Genomic DNA, 16,042 nt, shown 5'->3' with positions numbered 1-16,042 from the left:
CACACACACACACACACACACACAGTCTCTTTTCAGGCAGGGCTCCCAGGCAAACAGACTGGCATAGCATCTGCAGCTCAGCAGTTGAGTTTCCTCTTGCTGTGTCTAGTTCCTTATTACCTTCCTCAGCCAATAAGAAATCAGTATTCTCCTGTAGCTAAACAAAGCTGACACTGTTGCAACCAATTAACGCTCAGCATCAAATCCATTAATGAAGTACGTTTATGTATCAGTTTGTAATCATGGTTGCTTTCATGATTGGACATTTTAACGTATTCATTGCACTCAATGCATCTAAGCACACTGTTTTTACTTGCTATTAAGCATATCGTATTTAATAGGGTACCTCTCGGTTCAGTGCTGGGCCCAATTCTCTTCTCAATATACACAAAATAGCTGGGACCTTATGTAATGGACATAGGCCGGTATGAGCTATGTGTGTAAACCTCACTCCCCTGATCTCAAGAGGTGCTCTAGCGACTGACACTAAAGACTGCGGTCTTTAGCCTCCTTGTTAGAGTGCCCGACTCCCATGCCTGCGGACCAGGGTTCAAGTCCCCCTCAGAGCGGGTGGTTCAAACAGGAGGGGTTACACTTACATTCAGGCACATTTGTTTTCCTATCTCTGCTGCACTGACACACAGCCCTGCTTTCAATCCAGCTTGACAATTCCACAGGGGCTGCACAGATTTTGAATGAAGATCATCTCAAGCTCAGCTTAGCCAAGATAGAGCTCCCCATCCAGCTCGGTAATTCATCACAACATCACAGTTTAGCTAGGCTCATCAACAATAACACCATCCAGGCATCCAGGATTATGGACCAGGGCAGTGCTTTGGGGCCTCAGACTGTTAAGGGCCTCCAAAGTCTTGACGTCCTAGACTTCCAAAGGAAGCTGAACCATTAGTGCATAGAGTGTGATCTGAATTCTAGAGCCCCTGGGCCACTCTGCACATAGATTCCTCACCTCAGATTCCTTAACACCACTAGGGGCCCTGGTCCCATCCACATAAAGCACAATAGAGTCCCTGAAATTAGACTATTTTTTAGTCCAGTGTTACTAAAACATATGGTTGCTCCAGCGATTATCATTGTGGTTCTGCGCATATGCTTAAGTTTTGTTTGGAATATGCACATTAACAAATATGTGAACTGAATTGCAAAGTTTAGGGTTAATATAAACAGAACATTCAGAATCTGAAATCGAATTGCATTCATTTGGATTAACCGATATTGGTGCATGTAAACATACCTACTGTCTCACTCCACTGGCTACCAGTTGCTCCATGCATAAAAGTTTAAGGCACTGATGCTTACATAAAGAATAGTCACTGGATGTGCACCCAAAGCAAATCTATGTTCTCTTCAGAAATGTGCGATCAATGAGTCAGTTGTGAGTCATGGCACAAACATAAAGAGGCACAAAATCAATGGTGGGCTGATCACAACAGCTGAATTCCTCTTCACCTTTAAAATCTGCAACTTTTTTTTGTGAACGCTTGACTTGAGTGTTTAGAAAAGTTTCTAAATGTAATTTAGGGAAGAGCAAGCCCATCTAATCTTCCATTCAACAGCCAGAGTATATAAGCAGCTGACATTATTGACATTATTAATAATCATCATATAGATGTTCCCATGGCCCATCAAATAATCAATATTTTGATGTTAGGCCACTGAGGTCTTCATCATTCATTCTTATGGTGGTAGTTGTTTGTTACCAATACATAGCTGGTGATTTGTGTTGTAGTCTGAACACTTTCAAATGAAGATTAATGGAAAAATTCGAAAATAATATTTAAAAAAACAAATAATGAATTGTAGAAGAATTTTACTTTTAATGTAAAACATTGAGTGGTGTTTAGCCTTGCAAACATCACTTGCAGCAATTGCCTTAACCACATGAACAACAGGAAACCTAAACGCAAACTATGTGATTTCTGATAAAACAGCATGGGCCACCACATTGTTTTTTTTGTTTGTTTGTTTGCTGATTAATTAGCCAGATTTCTCAGGACCACTATTTCAGTGATATCTGTCTAATAGTTGGGACATTTATGTGTGGTATTTTAAAGAAAAGTTTAAAGAATCACTAAAGGAACAGTTCACCCAAAAATGAAAATTCGGTCATTATTTACTCACTCTCATGCCGTTCCAAACCCATCAGACTTTGGTATCTTCAAAACACAAAGGCGTTCATCATATAAAGTGATCATATCTTTTCACAAGACTTGGATTAAATCGTGAAATTCATATGGATTCATTTTACGATGCCTTTATGACATTTTTGATTACCTGGACTTTCAAGGGACAGAAACAGGTTTCATTAAAAATGTCTTAATTTGTGTTGCAAAGATTAAAGTAAATGATGACAGAATTTTTGTGTGAAATATCCCTTTAAGAGCCAGAGCTATAAAAGACAAGGCTGTTAAGTGAAACATCTAAATCAGATAATATTCCTCTCACTGATTATTTCTGAGATGACAGTGTGAACAAAAAAAAAACAAACAAAAAAAAAAAAAAAAAAAAAATCACACTGGATCTGACATTTTCAATTCAGAAATAAAGCCGATATAAAAAATAAATTCATTATCAGGTCATTTTATTCAGTAATCCCTGTCTGGTCACGATAATTTTTTTTTTTTTTTTAAAGTGTCCCGAGCTGCATAAATTGTGTATCCCCTACCCTTGATGCTAAATGTGATTATTGGTGCTGCCTACCTTTCCAAAGCCTCAATGAGCCAATGAGGTCTTTGTTAGAGAGAGGCTGGTGATAGGCTCAAAAAATTAGAGAGAATAAATCTGGGATTATCAGTGTTTCTCGCTCTCTATGCTGTTGATGTGTAAAATACATAGTGAGAAAATGTATTTGGTAGTTTGCAGCAGTGGAACATGTCTGAGAAGGGAACTGTTGAGACCAGTGCTGCCATCCAGTGGTGGTGATTAGGCATAGATGACAAAACACTGCAGTTTCAGGACTGCAGTTCCAGGACAGCATTTTTAGAACCCTAGTTTTTTATTTACTGTTTATTTAAATGAAATTGCTATATTCTACTAACAAACCCATAATCCTAAATATAACAATTGAAAACCCTCTTGAAAATGTAACCTAATTTGTTTCAATATATGAGCCCCTTTATTCTGTTTTTAATTAAAGGGTTAGTTCACCCAAAAATGAAAATTCTGTCATTAATTACTCCCCCTCATGCTGTTCCAGACCTTAAACACTCGTAAGACATTCGTTCATCTTCGGAACACAAAAGTGGAGTGGAATTTGCGTGCTATTCCCCCTGACATATGGGTATCAAAGGAGGTGGCTTGTGGCTACACTCATTCCCCTCTGTCTAGAAGCTTCGTTGGATTCCTGTGCAGCTCATTTCAGCAGTTCTCTCTCTCTCACATGCCCTGTTAAGTGCAGAGTTCCCCTAGGAGCATGATTTTTTTGTATTTTATGATATCCCCTTCCTTTCTTGTCTTCCTCCCACCATTTCTGCCATATTTCAATACCTTTCTTCTTGACTACTGCTTTTCCTTCTCCTTTCCCAAGTGGAAATGGAACTGTTATTTCTTTTTGTAATGCCTCTTTTGCTAGTTTGTCTGCATTCTCATTTCCTTTCACTCCCTCATGTGCTGGCACCCAACAAAAATGAACATCTATATGCCACCCTGATGTAATCTTAACAAACTGTGATAAATTTCTATAAGTAGGTCTTCTCTGACAGATGCCATTGACTGTATGCTTTTTATGACAGCTACGGAGCATAATACCACTCTATCAGGTCTGACCTCTTCCACACTGTAACGCAATGATGGCTGCCACGATTTCTACTGTATATACAGATAACTGGCCAGATAATCTTTTTGATATATTAAATTTGAATTCTGGGTTATGTATTCCAACTCCCACACATTCCTGTTTGTTCTTGGATCCATCTGTATAAATTTTGAGATAATTATAACTATTTCTTAGACAAATGCTTGTTTTAACTCCCACTTCCTCCATTCTCCATTCTTTTTTTCTTTTCCAGGATACTAAAATTTATCTTTACCTCAGGAAAAAACCATGGTGGAATATTACTAACTGGAGTAAGCGTGGTAAAACCCAAGTCTTCCATTCCATATTCCCTCTCTCTCTTTTCCCCTGTCCATCCAAACCCATGCCCCTGAAACTTGGAATACTCCCAGCAATCCTGAATTACCTCCTTTGCAAGGTTTTCTTTCCCATTTCCTTTCGATCAAATCCAACGTGCTAATGCAAGTTTTTTCCCTTCTTAACTTCAGAGGAGTCTCTCCTGCTTCTATGAGTATTGCATTAATGGGTGTTGATCTTATATCTCCAATGCATACACGTAATGCTCTATACTGTAATCTATTAATTTTTTCTAATGTTTTTGCTGCTGCACCATAAACTATACAGCCATAATCTATTGATGACCTCATGCATGCTCTATAGATATCATGTGAATTTTTATCTGCACCCAGTCACATCCGGTCACAGCTCTCAGTAGATTAATAACTTTTTTGCATTTAGTTTCTAAGTGTTTTATGTGTGTTTTCCATGTATACTTACTATCAAACCACAAACCCAAGTACTTAAATTCATTTACTTTCTCCACTGGCTGCTGATATCTAATGCTAACTTTTCAACATGACACTTGCGCTTGTTTGTGAACATCATGTAACAGGATTTGCTTGTTGATATATTAAACCCCCATTCATATGAGCACTTCTCTACTTTTCTTACCGCTTTCCTTATGTTCTCTAACACATAGGCTATGCCACATTCCTTTCGCTCATCCACACAGCCCCACCATCTGCGTATAACGCTGATTATGCATGTGGTTCATCCACACGTGCCCAAGATGCGTCTACAATCATGTGATCATGACTGTCAGCTGACACGGAAGTTAGACAAAGTACTTGAGCAGCTCTCGCTTGGAATACACTATTCCAGTGATCTCCGCATGAAAGTAGTTTTTATGAATGTCTGTCAATTGCTTGAATGCTTTTGCGCCTGTATCTAACATGAATCCTCGCGTGGCTGTGGTTATCATTTCGCTTCTTTGTGTGCTCTGCACCGGCGTCGCGCAACACCTGGACTCAGGTAGAAAATAAAAATTGAATTACTGCTTTGATTAACTTATACTTTGCTGACTTTAATGAGTAAAACACGATGTAATGTAATTGTGATGCAGCAGAGGGGCTGTCAGAGGGTCCACGCGCGTCCATGCAGTTTCAGCAAGAATCCAACAGCACCAACTCGTCTGATCTGACTTATGGATTCGTATCCTGCGCCGTGGCCGTAGTCTTTTTCGGGAGCAACTTCGTACCAGTGAAAAAGATAGATACTGGTGATGGTTAGTCAATCTTTTCTTATTTTTGTCACTTTATTGTGCTTTGTTGCCTTTCTGTTGATGTGTTTGCTCAGTGTTTCTCAACTGACTTTTCTTCATGTCTCAGTAAATGTTTATGGTACTAAATGTAAACATAAATGACCCTGAAGTAATGCTTAGACAAAATTTTTAAGTCTATTTCCGTTTACTCAACCTTCAGGATCAAACAATCTATTTTTGTGTTCCTTGAAAGTAACAAGGTTTGAAACAACACAAGGTTGAGTAAATGATGATAGAATTGTATCCTGTTTTTTACATCCAAATGTTGTAATAGTGTTAGCTATATTGCTAAGTATCAGATGGACTTGTGCCAAATTTAGTAGTTTTCAGTGTTGATTCTAGTGACTCTGGGAGTCCTAGGCAAAAAATGTTGTAACAGAGTAATACCTTGGAAATGTTTCATAAGAATATTTTCAACCTGTTTACCTGTAGCGTTTCCCCAAGACCCCAACAGGTGAGAACACATCAAACCCCAGCAAACACAGAATGTTACACTAATGTTAATTTATGTTTCCCATTGGAGGAAAAAAAAAGAAGGAAAAAAAAGAAACCAATTATTATCAAAAAAGTAAGGGAAGTTTGGCAGCTAAAAAGTATTACCTGGGTCTCGATGTCCCTTACAGAGGACATATAATAAATCTTTTTTTTTTTTTTTTCTTGAAATGGTACAGATGTCAACATTTGTGGATCAAAAAAAGTTCATCAAAGTTGTCCTAAGAAGAAGGTTTTAGGACAACTTTGATGAAAGGTTTTAATCCACTTCAAATGTTGACTACTGTATATCATACTGCTTTGAAAACACACTAAAGAGAGAAAGTTTGCTCAATAATATTTCATTTATTTTAGTTCATCCTACTGTGTATATGTGCAGGTATGTTTTTCCAGTGGATTCTATGTGCTGCTATATGGACAGTCTCCTTAGTTGTGAACATCATTTTGAGCAGTCCAAAATTTTGGCCTTTTGTTATGCTGGGAGGAGCCATCTGGGCTACTGGTAACATCTAATTATTTAATATGCCAGTATAATTTTGCATTTGATAATTACTGCTTGAGATATAGATTATGTGAATATGTTTTTCAGTGATGAAATTCTGTCACATGTTTGTGTCAATGTTTCCTATAGGTAATATAACTGTAGTTCCTATCGTAAAGACTATCGGGCTTGGTCTTGGGCTTCTTATATGGGCTTCATTTAATTTGCTCATGGGTTGGGCCAGCTCACGGTAAGCAAAATCTGCTTTCAGAATCCATTTAAGGAACTTTTATCTTTTGTATTGATTGATTTGCTGTAAAATGGCATTGCAACCATTTTAAATTTCACATTTGCTAAATTTATATTAAGATATTCTTCTTACACTGACTTTTGCTGCTTATTTTAGGTTTGGCTGGTTTGGTATTGGTGCTGAGACCGTTTCCAAACCAGTACTGAACTCCTGTGGAGCAGGTCTTTGTTTAATTAGGTAAATGTGATTCATTCATGTTATTTTTTTGTATGCAACAGAATGTGATGTTACTTTTAAGTCTCATTATTTTAAATAATGTCTGTTCTCTTTTTTTTTCCCTCCCCCTTTTTAATTATTTTAATTTTGTATATGTTTACAGTGCCATTGTTTTTTTCTTTGTGAAGACTGATGTTCAAAGTTCATCAACATCTGAAGAAACCCCTTTACTAATAGACCATGTATGTTGACACGTTAAAAATTGTGAAATTTTTACGTAGGCCCTAAGGGAACAGAATGGTGGGGGGAAAAAATATGGGATTGGAGGAAAAGTTATATTTCAATGCTTCTGCGTTCCCAGAGAAACTCAACACAATGTTTCTCAAGGGGAAAAAGAACTCAAAAGCATTTTAATTACTTTTTACATTGGCTAGTAAATCCGTTCTTTGTGAGCGAACGCAAAGTTTCTCTGGACAACACAAACTTTTGCGACATAACATTTCTCAGAGGAACAGAAAAGTGTCTAAATATATCCCCCCCATTGCTATGTCCCTTTAGAGGCTCTGTACACTTTTAAATATTGCATGTTTAAATTATTCCATTAAATTATTTTATCACTTTAATCCGAAGACTGTGAACTCAGAAACTGTGGTGTCAACAGATGATTCCTGGGTGGATGCATTAAAACCACGCACCAAACGTCTTGTGTATGTACACATCACACTTCTATCTTGCATATTGAATGAATAATTTCATTTACATTATATAGCATCAGCATCTATATTTTACAGATATACCACATCAAAAATCAGCCTTTTTTTCCTGAGTAAATGTACTTTTTGTAATAATCTAATAGTATATACAGTATCAATCTCAAACTTTTGAGTATTATTAGAGTATCTGCATGCTTATACTGTATCTAATAAGAATGATGCATTTATAAACAATCTTTAATAAGAGCTTTAAATGTTATGTCTTGCAGTGGAACGTTTCTTGCTGTCGTCGCTGGAGTGCTGTATGGGACATCATTCGTTCCAGTTCTATACATTAAAAATCATGCAGATGATCCAAAAAGCCAATACAATGGGGCTAGCCAATTTGGTAAATCCAGATTACCTCATGAATAAGCATTGCTTGAATTCCTAAATATGAACTATAATGCATTTTGTTTATGTATACTGTGTATTTAGATCTGGATTACGTCTTTGCACAATATAGTGGAATTTTCCTCACTAGTACAGTGTATTTCCTCCTGTACTGTGCCATCAAAAAAAACAAACCACAGGTTTTTCCAAAAGCAGTGCTGCCAGGTAAACACCATCACTTCAATTTAATTTGCGCTTCCTTTTGAATTATCTTTCTTCTGCATACCTTTGACGTCATTTTGTATAGAATGATGTTTTCTTCCGTGTAGGATTCCTTTCTGGCATCATGTGGGGTGTGGCAACATGCTGCTGGTTCCTGGCCAACCACTATCTCAGTGCTGTAGTGAGCTTCCCTATTATCACCACAGTGAGTGACCGATCTCAAAAGAATCTTTTTGTACTTTTCACATTTGTATTTTTTTTTTTTTTTTTTTTCCCAAATATAATATGCATTTGCTCCATTCCAGGTTCCTGGACTGATTGCAGCTCTTTGGGGTGTTGTAGTGTTCAAAGAAGTGAAGGTATATACTTGTGTGTATGAGTTCTGCTCCAGCTGTCTATTGCTTTTACCTTTTTGTATTGAACTCCCCATTTCTTCCTTTCTCTCCCTCAGGGTTGGCGAAATTACATTGTCCTCATCGTTGCTTTCTGTCTTGTTCTATCTGGGGCATTATTGACTGCGTTTTCAAGGGTTTAAACCTTTTAAGACGAGCAAGGAATGTACAAAGACTTCGGTTTAGTGTTTTAACATTTAAGTTTTTTTTTTAATTTAAAATCAATGGTTTTAAATATTTTGAATACTGCAAATGAGAGATTATGCGGTTTATACAGGTTATGCAGCTACAACAACCTGAACATACTCAAGAAGAAATATTGTCTATATTAGGGAGGGATATGGTCCTAATATACTTGAAATGTTACAGCAATATTAGCACAGATGTTATGTTAATGTTATTGGGAACAAATCTATATCTCACTATATTTTACTTCTATTTGAATTAACACACTTTTTAAAAGTCATGTTTACACTATTATGGACCTCATTTCCCTGTATGTTTGCACATGTAATGGTTGATTTTTTTTTTTTTATTATTATTATTATTGTTATTATTGATGGTTCTATCTGCACATGATAAAAGCAGGCATTTTTATTTATATATATATATATATATATATAAGCATAAAGACAATAGACAATGAAGCCTATTTTAAAACAAATTTTAAAAAGTTGGTCACGTTTTCCAAATCCTCAATTTTTTTTTTTTTTTGTCCCCCACATTATAGTAATGACATTCTACATTTCTTAAACATTTGCAATGAGATTGCATTACAACATTGGGGGGAAATGTCAAATGTCACCAAGCTAAAATCTTCATGGTCTAAAAAAAAAAAAAAAAAAAATTAGGCTTTGTTTTCTTAAGTATGTTATAGATTTTTTTTTTCCCCTTTTGATTTTGTAATGAAAGAATGTGAAATTTTTGTATGTAATGTTATAGGTTTTTACCCATTTAATAATGGTCAGTTGATTGCTGATGTGTTTTATTTTTGCCAAAAATGTCAAAGGCCTTAGCTTTTATTAGTTGAGAGATATAGAGATATATATTATATATATTTTTTACTTTACTAAAAGGGAAATAAATATTCAAATGGATTTGTGGGTTGCTGGAAAATAATGGAAAATAAATAAATTGTTTATATTGATTACAGCATGAATAAATAAAGCAATAAAGCACTGAGTAGAAAAAAAATATGCAATATTCCAGGGAGGCACAGTGCTGGATTGCCATGCCAGGAAAACCAAAGAACTTGACAAAAGTCAGAATATTTACAAATTCTGGCTGACAAAACATGTTTATTTTAACCTGTACAAAAAGTGTTTTAATAAAATAAGAACAATGTGGGGAAAAAAACACTTTTAGACCACTTGATTCTCTCTAACTAAAGCCCTTTCTCGTCATTGTAGTTCCTCTACACAACACCTGTACTTAAGAATTAATTTGATGTCAAGTTAATTTTAAGTATGCTTATGATTAAATGTTTAAGATGCTTGTGTTCTTCAAAATGACCACCTTCTGGCAAACCTACAAGCCCCTCATGACTAAACGTCCTTTAGTAGCTCTTGAAATATGTTTTCACGTCACACATCTCTAACAGAGTCTACAACTAGGCCTTATTGTCCAGTTTTCTGTGTGGAGAGAGAAGTGGCCCCTGGAACACAGTCTGAAAAGGGTTCTGGATCTCTGTACATGCATCAGTTTGGTTTCATGGGAGCGGGGAGGTTTGCTGAGGCCTGCTCCAGGAAGGCCAGTGGACCCTGTGGCAGTTCTGTGGGCTTCTTGTGCTGGACGTTGATGTCCTCCAGCACCTGCTGCCAATGATGGATCTTAGCGAGGTGTTTCTGAATCAGCATCTCCTTCCTCTGGAGTTCATTCTTCAGTTCTGATGCATCCTGAAAGATTGAACAGCATATAGTTTTATAGTATACTGTTTCAACAGTCACAATGGAACTGTAAATGGTGGCATTTGTTTAAATAATGTATGGCTGGATTTTTAACAATGCTGCGGAGAATTCAAAGGCAAAAATACGAGTTTACCTCTTTTTCCACCTGTTCTGGTTTTTGTACAGACAGCTGCAGTCTCTTCTGAAGGAAGAAACATTCAGTCTGTCTGGCCACATCCAGAAACTTCTGTATACACTGATCAACCCCTGAAATACACAACACTCAAAATCTTTAGGGCAAGACATTACAGGTAAAACCATTGTTTTTTCATGCATTGGTCAATTTTTTTTTTTTCTTAGATTTTGGGCCATTTGCATTCATTACATGCCTTCTTTCAGACAAGTAGAAAGAAAACATCCAAATTACACTATCTGTTTGTGTCTGTAGTTTTCTATTACAATTTATATCTTTAAAGGCCATTTTCTCATTGAGCCAGCAATCTTCACTTCAGTGTGCACGTTCAAAATAATATTTCAGAAAACTTGCAATACAAAACAGTCTATGATTAATCAACTGGAAATATGTGGTTAATAATAATCTGTGGTGTTGTGCCTTAAAAATAAATATATGAATGCATTTTAAACTAATGCTTAGAATCTGCTAACTTTATTTGTAAATATCATTTAGTATTAAGTATTTATTAAAGCTCCCTGGTATTACCATCTGATATCTCAGCATAGGGGTTACAGCCATTTTTTATAAAGGAACAGCAGAAGAAAAAAAAACAAAAAAAACATTTTTACCAGTCCGAATTTCTTCCTGGTCGGTCCCATTCACATAGTCTTGACTGACAAGAGATGCAAAACACGCCTGGGAGAATTAAAAACATTAAAGAACATCTTTAAAGAAAAAGATATAGATTAATAACAGTAACAGCTATATATTCATAATAACTCCACTGACAATGACACCGTTTCGATCTATAACCAAGCAAACAATTAATTTCTACTGAATGCATAAAACGCGTGCTTATATATTACATATTTAATATGAATATATTTGTTTTATATGTAAAAAAAAAAAAAAAATTCAATGCGTATATAATCAGTTAATCTAGCTTCAAAGAGTCACTCTTGGAATAATTGTACAGAAACTATCACTGGCATGTTAGCAGCAGCAGTTTTCTTGATCTCCTCACCTCGAAAGAAGCTTCCAGTTCATCTACTAAAGTGTTATTTGCCCCTCTATTACCGGGAGGGCCTGTTAGAAGCCCGGGTTGACCTGGACCGCCAGGACCTGTAGGCGGATGAGATCCAGAAGGCTGCTGACCAGTGAACATTCCGCCCATGGACGACGCCATTTTTACACTAACAACAACACTACTCAACTACTCTTCTTCGCGTGCGTCAAAGAGACGTCTCAGTCTCTTGAAAGTGTAATGTGTCGCCACCTATTGCACAGGATGTGCAATGCAAGCCATACATGCCATGTTTCAAATAAATAAAAATGCCACTAGTTTTGATTATATTGTATTTTTTCGGTTGTTTATGCAAACATATTAATTTTGAGTTTCTTAAAACTACAAATAGGCCTACTTCTCAGGACGTTTTTGTCTTACTGTAAATAGGCTATTTACACTAAAAATATTATTCGTTAAAATGTACAAATTTCAAGGATATCTAACATGCAAACGTAAATCTTCCCTTGCAATATTCACAAATTACTGTGATTGGTCTGTCCTGGCCAGCACAGAGAAAGGAATGGGAATGACATACAACGAGGCAGCATTTACGTGCTGCTGCTTCACCTGGGCTGTGAAGTAATTAACACCTAAATATTCCTATCCTACTGGAAACTTTCAGAGCAATTGAAATGGAAAAAAACAACAACACTTTGACAAGTTTTAAAATAGGAAAATTATTATTTAGACTCGTATCTGGCCAAATAGAGACAATTCGGACTACGAAGCGCAGCCTTTTCAGGTACTGTCTCGTCTGTTTCATCTGTTGTTTACTTTATATATAGCCTATTGTAGCCTAGCTAAACTGTAAAAATTAGCCAAATAGTGTGAAATATGATAGAATTGTGCATATTAGGTACATAAAATACTAGATATAGAGTTCCTTTAACCATAGGAGTCGACCATTTTATTAGAAAAAAAAAAATGAAATGTAACATGTCTCGAACACAATCACGTTTTTTTTAATCATTTTTAGGCAATATTTATTGAAATTAGTGTATGTTTGTTTTACTCTTCATTTATATCATGTATTGGCAGGGTCAAACAAAAGTCTGTATGCAAGACATGTAAAAAGTCAGATTTAAGATCAAAATAAAGTTTTGAAAAATTTGTTTTAATAAAATCAACCCCTGGGACATAAAAGAAGGCTACCCAAAGATTTATCTGTTTCTGTTTCTTATACTGTATCCACTGCGATCTAAAAACAAAACAAAAAACATAGGCCTACTTTGTAGATTTCAGCTTCGTGTCATTGCACATTTTTCATTACACACACATGGGTGAATAACAGCTCACAGTTCGCCCATTTTGACCTTCCAACTGACTTGGGCCTTTTAAAGAAGTTTGAGAAAAAGAACCATGCAGATAAAAAGTGACAGCTCGCACAAACAGGTCAGAGAAAAAGTTCACTGACATTTAAAAGAGCTTGAGCTGCAGAGCTACTGCTAATGAAATTGGCAGAAAAATCTATAGAGCTTCTCTCTAGCTGTCATTAAGTGTAAGAAGAGTGTTTCAAACCCTCTTCAGTGACCTGTGCACTTCCATTTATTGGACGACATAGTTTTACCAACCTTTTATGTCTATTTCATATTTCATGTCAAAAAGAAATAAATAAATTAAATACAATGACAGTAAAATTATTTTTGAAGATGACCCTGTAATAGTTGTTTAGTAGTTGGACTAATGTGCCTGAAGAAATTAAACCCTTTAAATGACTAAATCTTTTCCGTTATTTTGCTTACATCTGCTTATGTGGGGTTAAGTGGAAAGTGTGATATTTTTGTTAAAAGATTATATATATATATAAACAGTTAAATTACTTGTATGAAAGGGAATAATGCTTCAAAACTCAGTTGTATCCGTTGACATGCACTCACTGTCGCGCTACGTTATTCCACCAGGTGGCGCTGCTCTATTCAAGAGAGTACGAGAAATTTCACATCACGCCTACAGTGGAACGTTTACAGGGTGTTTCAACTGATTCCACAGCATTTGTCAGGGTAGGTTTATTTTTAAAACCAATTTCTGAGAACTTAAAGAGAACATTTCCACTGTTATTGCCCAGGGAAAAAAGATACATGTCATTAAACACAGTTGACATTGTAAAAACATTTCTTAATAGCCTGGCATGCTGTCTCTGTGAATATTACAGACTTTTCAGCAAAATGTTAACAGCAAAACAATAAGAAACACAACGCAATTTATAAAGCAGTAAAAATTGTAAAATGTATATAAAGGTATATAAATTTATTATACTATTAAAATGCATGTGACAACTTGGCCTGACCTGACATTTATGAAAAATATCTTTGTCCTGAGAACACAATTCAACCTTTGAGTTAAAATCTATCATCATTATATAGTTGACTCTTGCCTGAGTATATGCCAGTGTGATTTATTGTGTTCACTTGTTTACCTTGCAGCTATCACAAAAATATGAAATGTTAGTGTGGAAGACAGAATTCAAAACAACAACAATAATAATTTACCTGTAATTTAAGAGGGTTTTGAACTATATGTGAAACCAACATACACATATGTGTAACTGGACTTTTCCCTCTGACAACTCCCGTATAGTTTTCTTATATCTAACTCTTAAAAGTAAAGGTTCCTAAAGGGGGTTTTCACAGAGATACCAAAAGAACCATTTTTGGGATTCCCAAAGAACCTTTCAGTGAACAGTTCTTCATTTATTTACCTACTTATTTAACTTTCAACTCTGCTTTACACTGTTTACCTTGTACTATTGTCTGTATTTATTCTGTATTTATTTATTCTGTATATGCGGTTGTCTTTTTAGTCGTTGGGACTGTCTACTATGTGTCACTGTTGTATCCTGAAGGAACTGTTTCATTTTTATACATTGCCATGAAATGTGCTAAAATTGACTTTGACTATTTACATTTTAATAATCTGAAGATCATTTTTTCCACTATAAAGACCCCTATGGTCATACTAGATGTATTTAATGTAATTACATAATAATAATAATAATAATAATTGCTACATATTGTGTTAATGCTGTATTGCAGAACACTTTTGCTGCTATGCAGGTATTTTTTTAAAATATAAGTACAATGTAAAAACATGTATGTACACAATAAGTGCATTATTAGATGATTAATTTAAATGTTGGTATGTGGTAATTAAAGACACTTAATATCAGGGTTGTGGACTCAAGTCGCATGACTTGGACTTGAATCCCAAATTTAATGACTTGCGACTCGACTCGACGCAATCAAAGAAGACTTGTTACTCGACTTAGACTTTTCGACTTAAAAGTCACAACAGTGTCTCGAGACTTGACTTGGACTTGAACCCTGTGACTTGGAAAGTCTTTATGGCCTACTACCTTCTTAAAGGGTTAGTTCACCCAAAAATGAAAATAATGTCATTTATTACTCACCCTCATGTCGTTCTACAGAACACAAATTAAGATATTTTTGATTAAATCTGATGGCTCAGTGAGGCCTGCATTCAAAGCAATGACATTTCCTCTCTCAAGATCCATAAAGGTACTAAAAACAAATTTAAAACAGTTCATGTGAGTTCAGTAGTTCTACCTTAATATTATAAAGCGACGAGAATACTTTTTGTGCGCCAAAAAAACGAACTTTTCAACAATATAGTGATGGGCCGATTTCAAAACACTGCTTCGGAGCTTTGCGAATCGAATCAGTGACTCTGATCTCCTATCAAACGGCTAAACTGCTAAAATCACGTGACTTTGGCTCTGCGAGTCACTGATTTGATTCGCAAAGCTCCGAAGCAGTGTTTTGAAATCGGCCCATCACTATAATATTGAAGTAGAACTACTGAAGTCGCATAAACTGTTTTAAATATGTATTTAGTACCTTTATGGATCTTGAGAGAGGAAATGTCATTGCTGTGAATGCAGGCCTCACTGAGCCATCGGATTTAATCAAAAATACCTTAATTTGTGTTCCGAGGATGAATGAAGGCCTTACGGGTGTGGAACGACATGAGGGTGAGTAGTTAATGACATTATTTTCATTTTTGGGTGAACTAACCCTTTAAAGATCAGAGTTTTGATCTGGTCCCTGCACTCGGGACTTGACTTGAATGCAAAGACTACAGACTTGTGACTTGCAAAACAATGACTTGGTCCCACCTGTGCATAAAGTGGGACCGAACCTTTTTGTGCAATGAAAAGGTTCCATGGATGTTAAATTTTCTTCTTCACCAATAATGCCCCATAAAGAACCTTTATTTTTAAGAGTGCAAAGAGCCCCATCAAATGACAAAGCTTTAATAAAGTCCTGTGAATAGTTTCTTTGAATAAACGAACTGGAGACATGTTTCAACAGCTCTTCAATACGTGTCATGCTATGAATGCATCACGGGATGCTGTGAATCGGTGGCGTTT

At 35.9% G+C, this 16,042-nt stretch overlaps 2 protein-coding genes across 3 annotated transcripts; one reads left to right on the top strand and one right to left on the bottom strand.

Moving 5' to 3' along the window:
• The first annotated feature begins 4,863 nt into the window (after window positions 1-4,863).
• tmem144a (transmembrane protein 144a) lies at window positions 4,864-9,886 on the top strand. 2 transcript variants are annotated; one of them, XM_051900819.1, is made up of 12 exons: window positions 4,864-5,101; window positions 5,196-5,354; window positions 6,262-6,384; window positions 6,514-6,613; window positions 6,770-6,850; window positions 6,993-7,071; window positions 7,460-7,536; window positions 7,812-7,930; window positions 8,020-8,139; window positions 8,244-8,341; window positions 8,442-8,495; window positions 8,588-9,886. In XM_051900819.1, exons 1-12 carry the CDS (start codon window positions 4,981-4,983, stop codon window positions 8,669-8,671), a joined length of 1,215 nt encoding a protein of 404 aa, XP_051756779.1. In that variant the 5' UTR covers window positions 4,864-4,980; the 3' UTR covers window positions 8,672-9,886. The 2 variants fall into 2 exon arrangements, with proteins under 2 accessions (XP_051756779.1, XP_051756770.1); XM_051900810.1 differs by having other exon boundaries at window positions 4,866-5,101; window positions 5,193-5,354.
• med28 (mediator complex subunit 28) lies at window positions 9,807-11,819 on the bottom strand. Its single transcript, XM_051900829.1, has 4 exons — window positions 11,614-11,819; window positions 11,219-11,285; window positions 10,569-10,681; window positions 9,807-10,423 (listed from the first exon to the last, which is right to left on the bottom strand). Exons 1-4 carry the CDS (start codon window positions 11,773-11,775, stop codon window positions 10,226-10,228), a joined length of 540 nt encoding a protein of 179 aa, XP_051756789.1. The 5' UTR covers window positions 11,776-11,819; the 3' UTR covers window positions 9,807-10,225.
• Between the last annotated feature and the right edge of the window lie 4,223 nt (window positions 11,820-16,042).

Source organism: Ctenopharyngodon idella, chromosome 1 (assembly GCF_019924925.1).
Source record: "Ctenopharyngodon idella isolate HZGC_01 chromosome 1, HZGC01, whole genome shotgun sequence".
NCBI classification, from domain to species: domain Eukaryota; kingdom Metazoa; phylum Chordata; class Actinopteri; order Cypriniformes; family Xenocyprididae; genus Ctenopharyngodon; species Ctenopharyngodon idella.
Note: the sequence above shows the minus strand (reverse complement) of the source record. Positions and strands in the feature narration are given on the sequence as shown.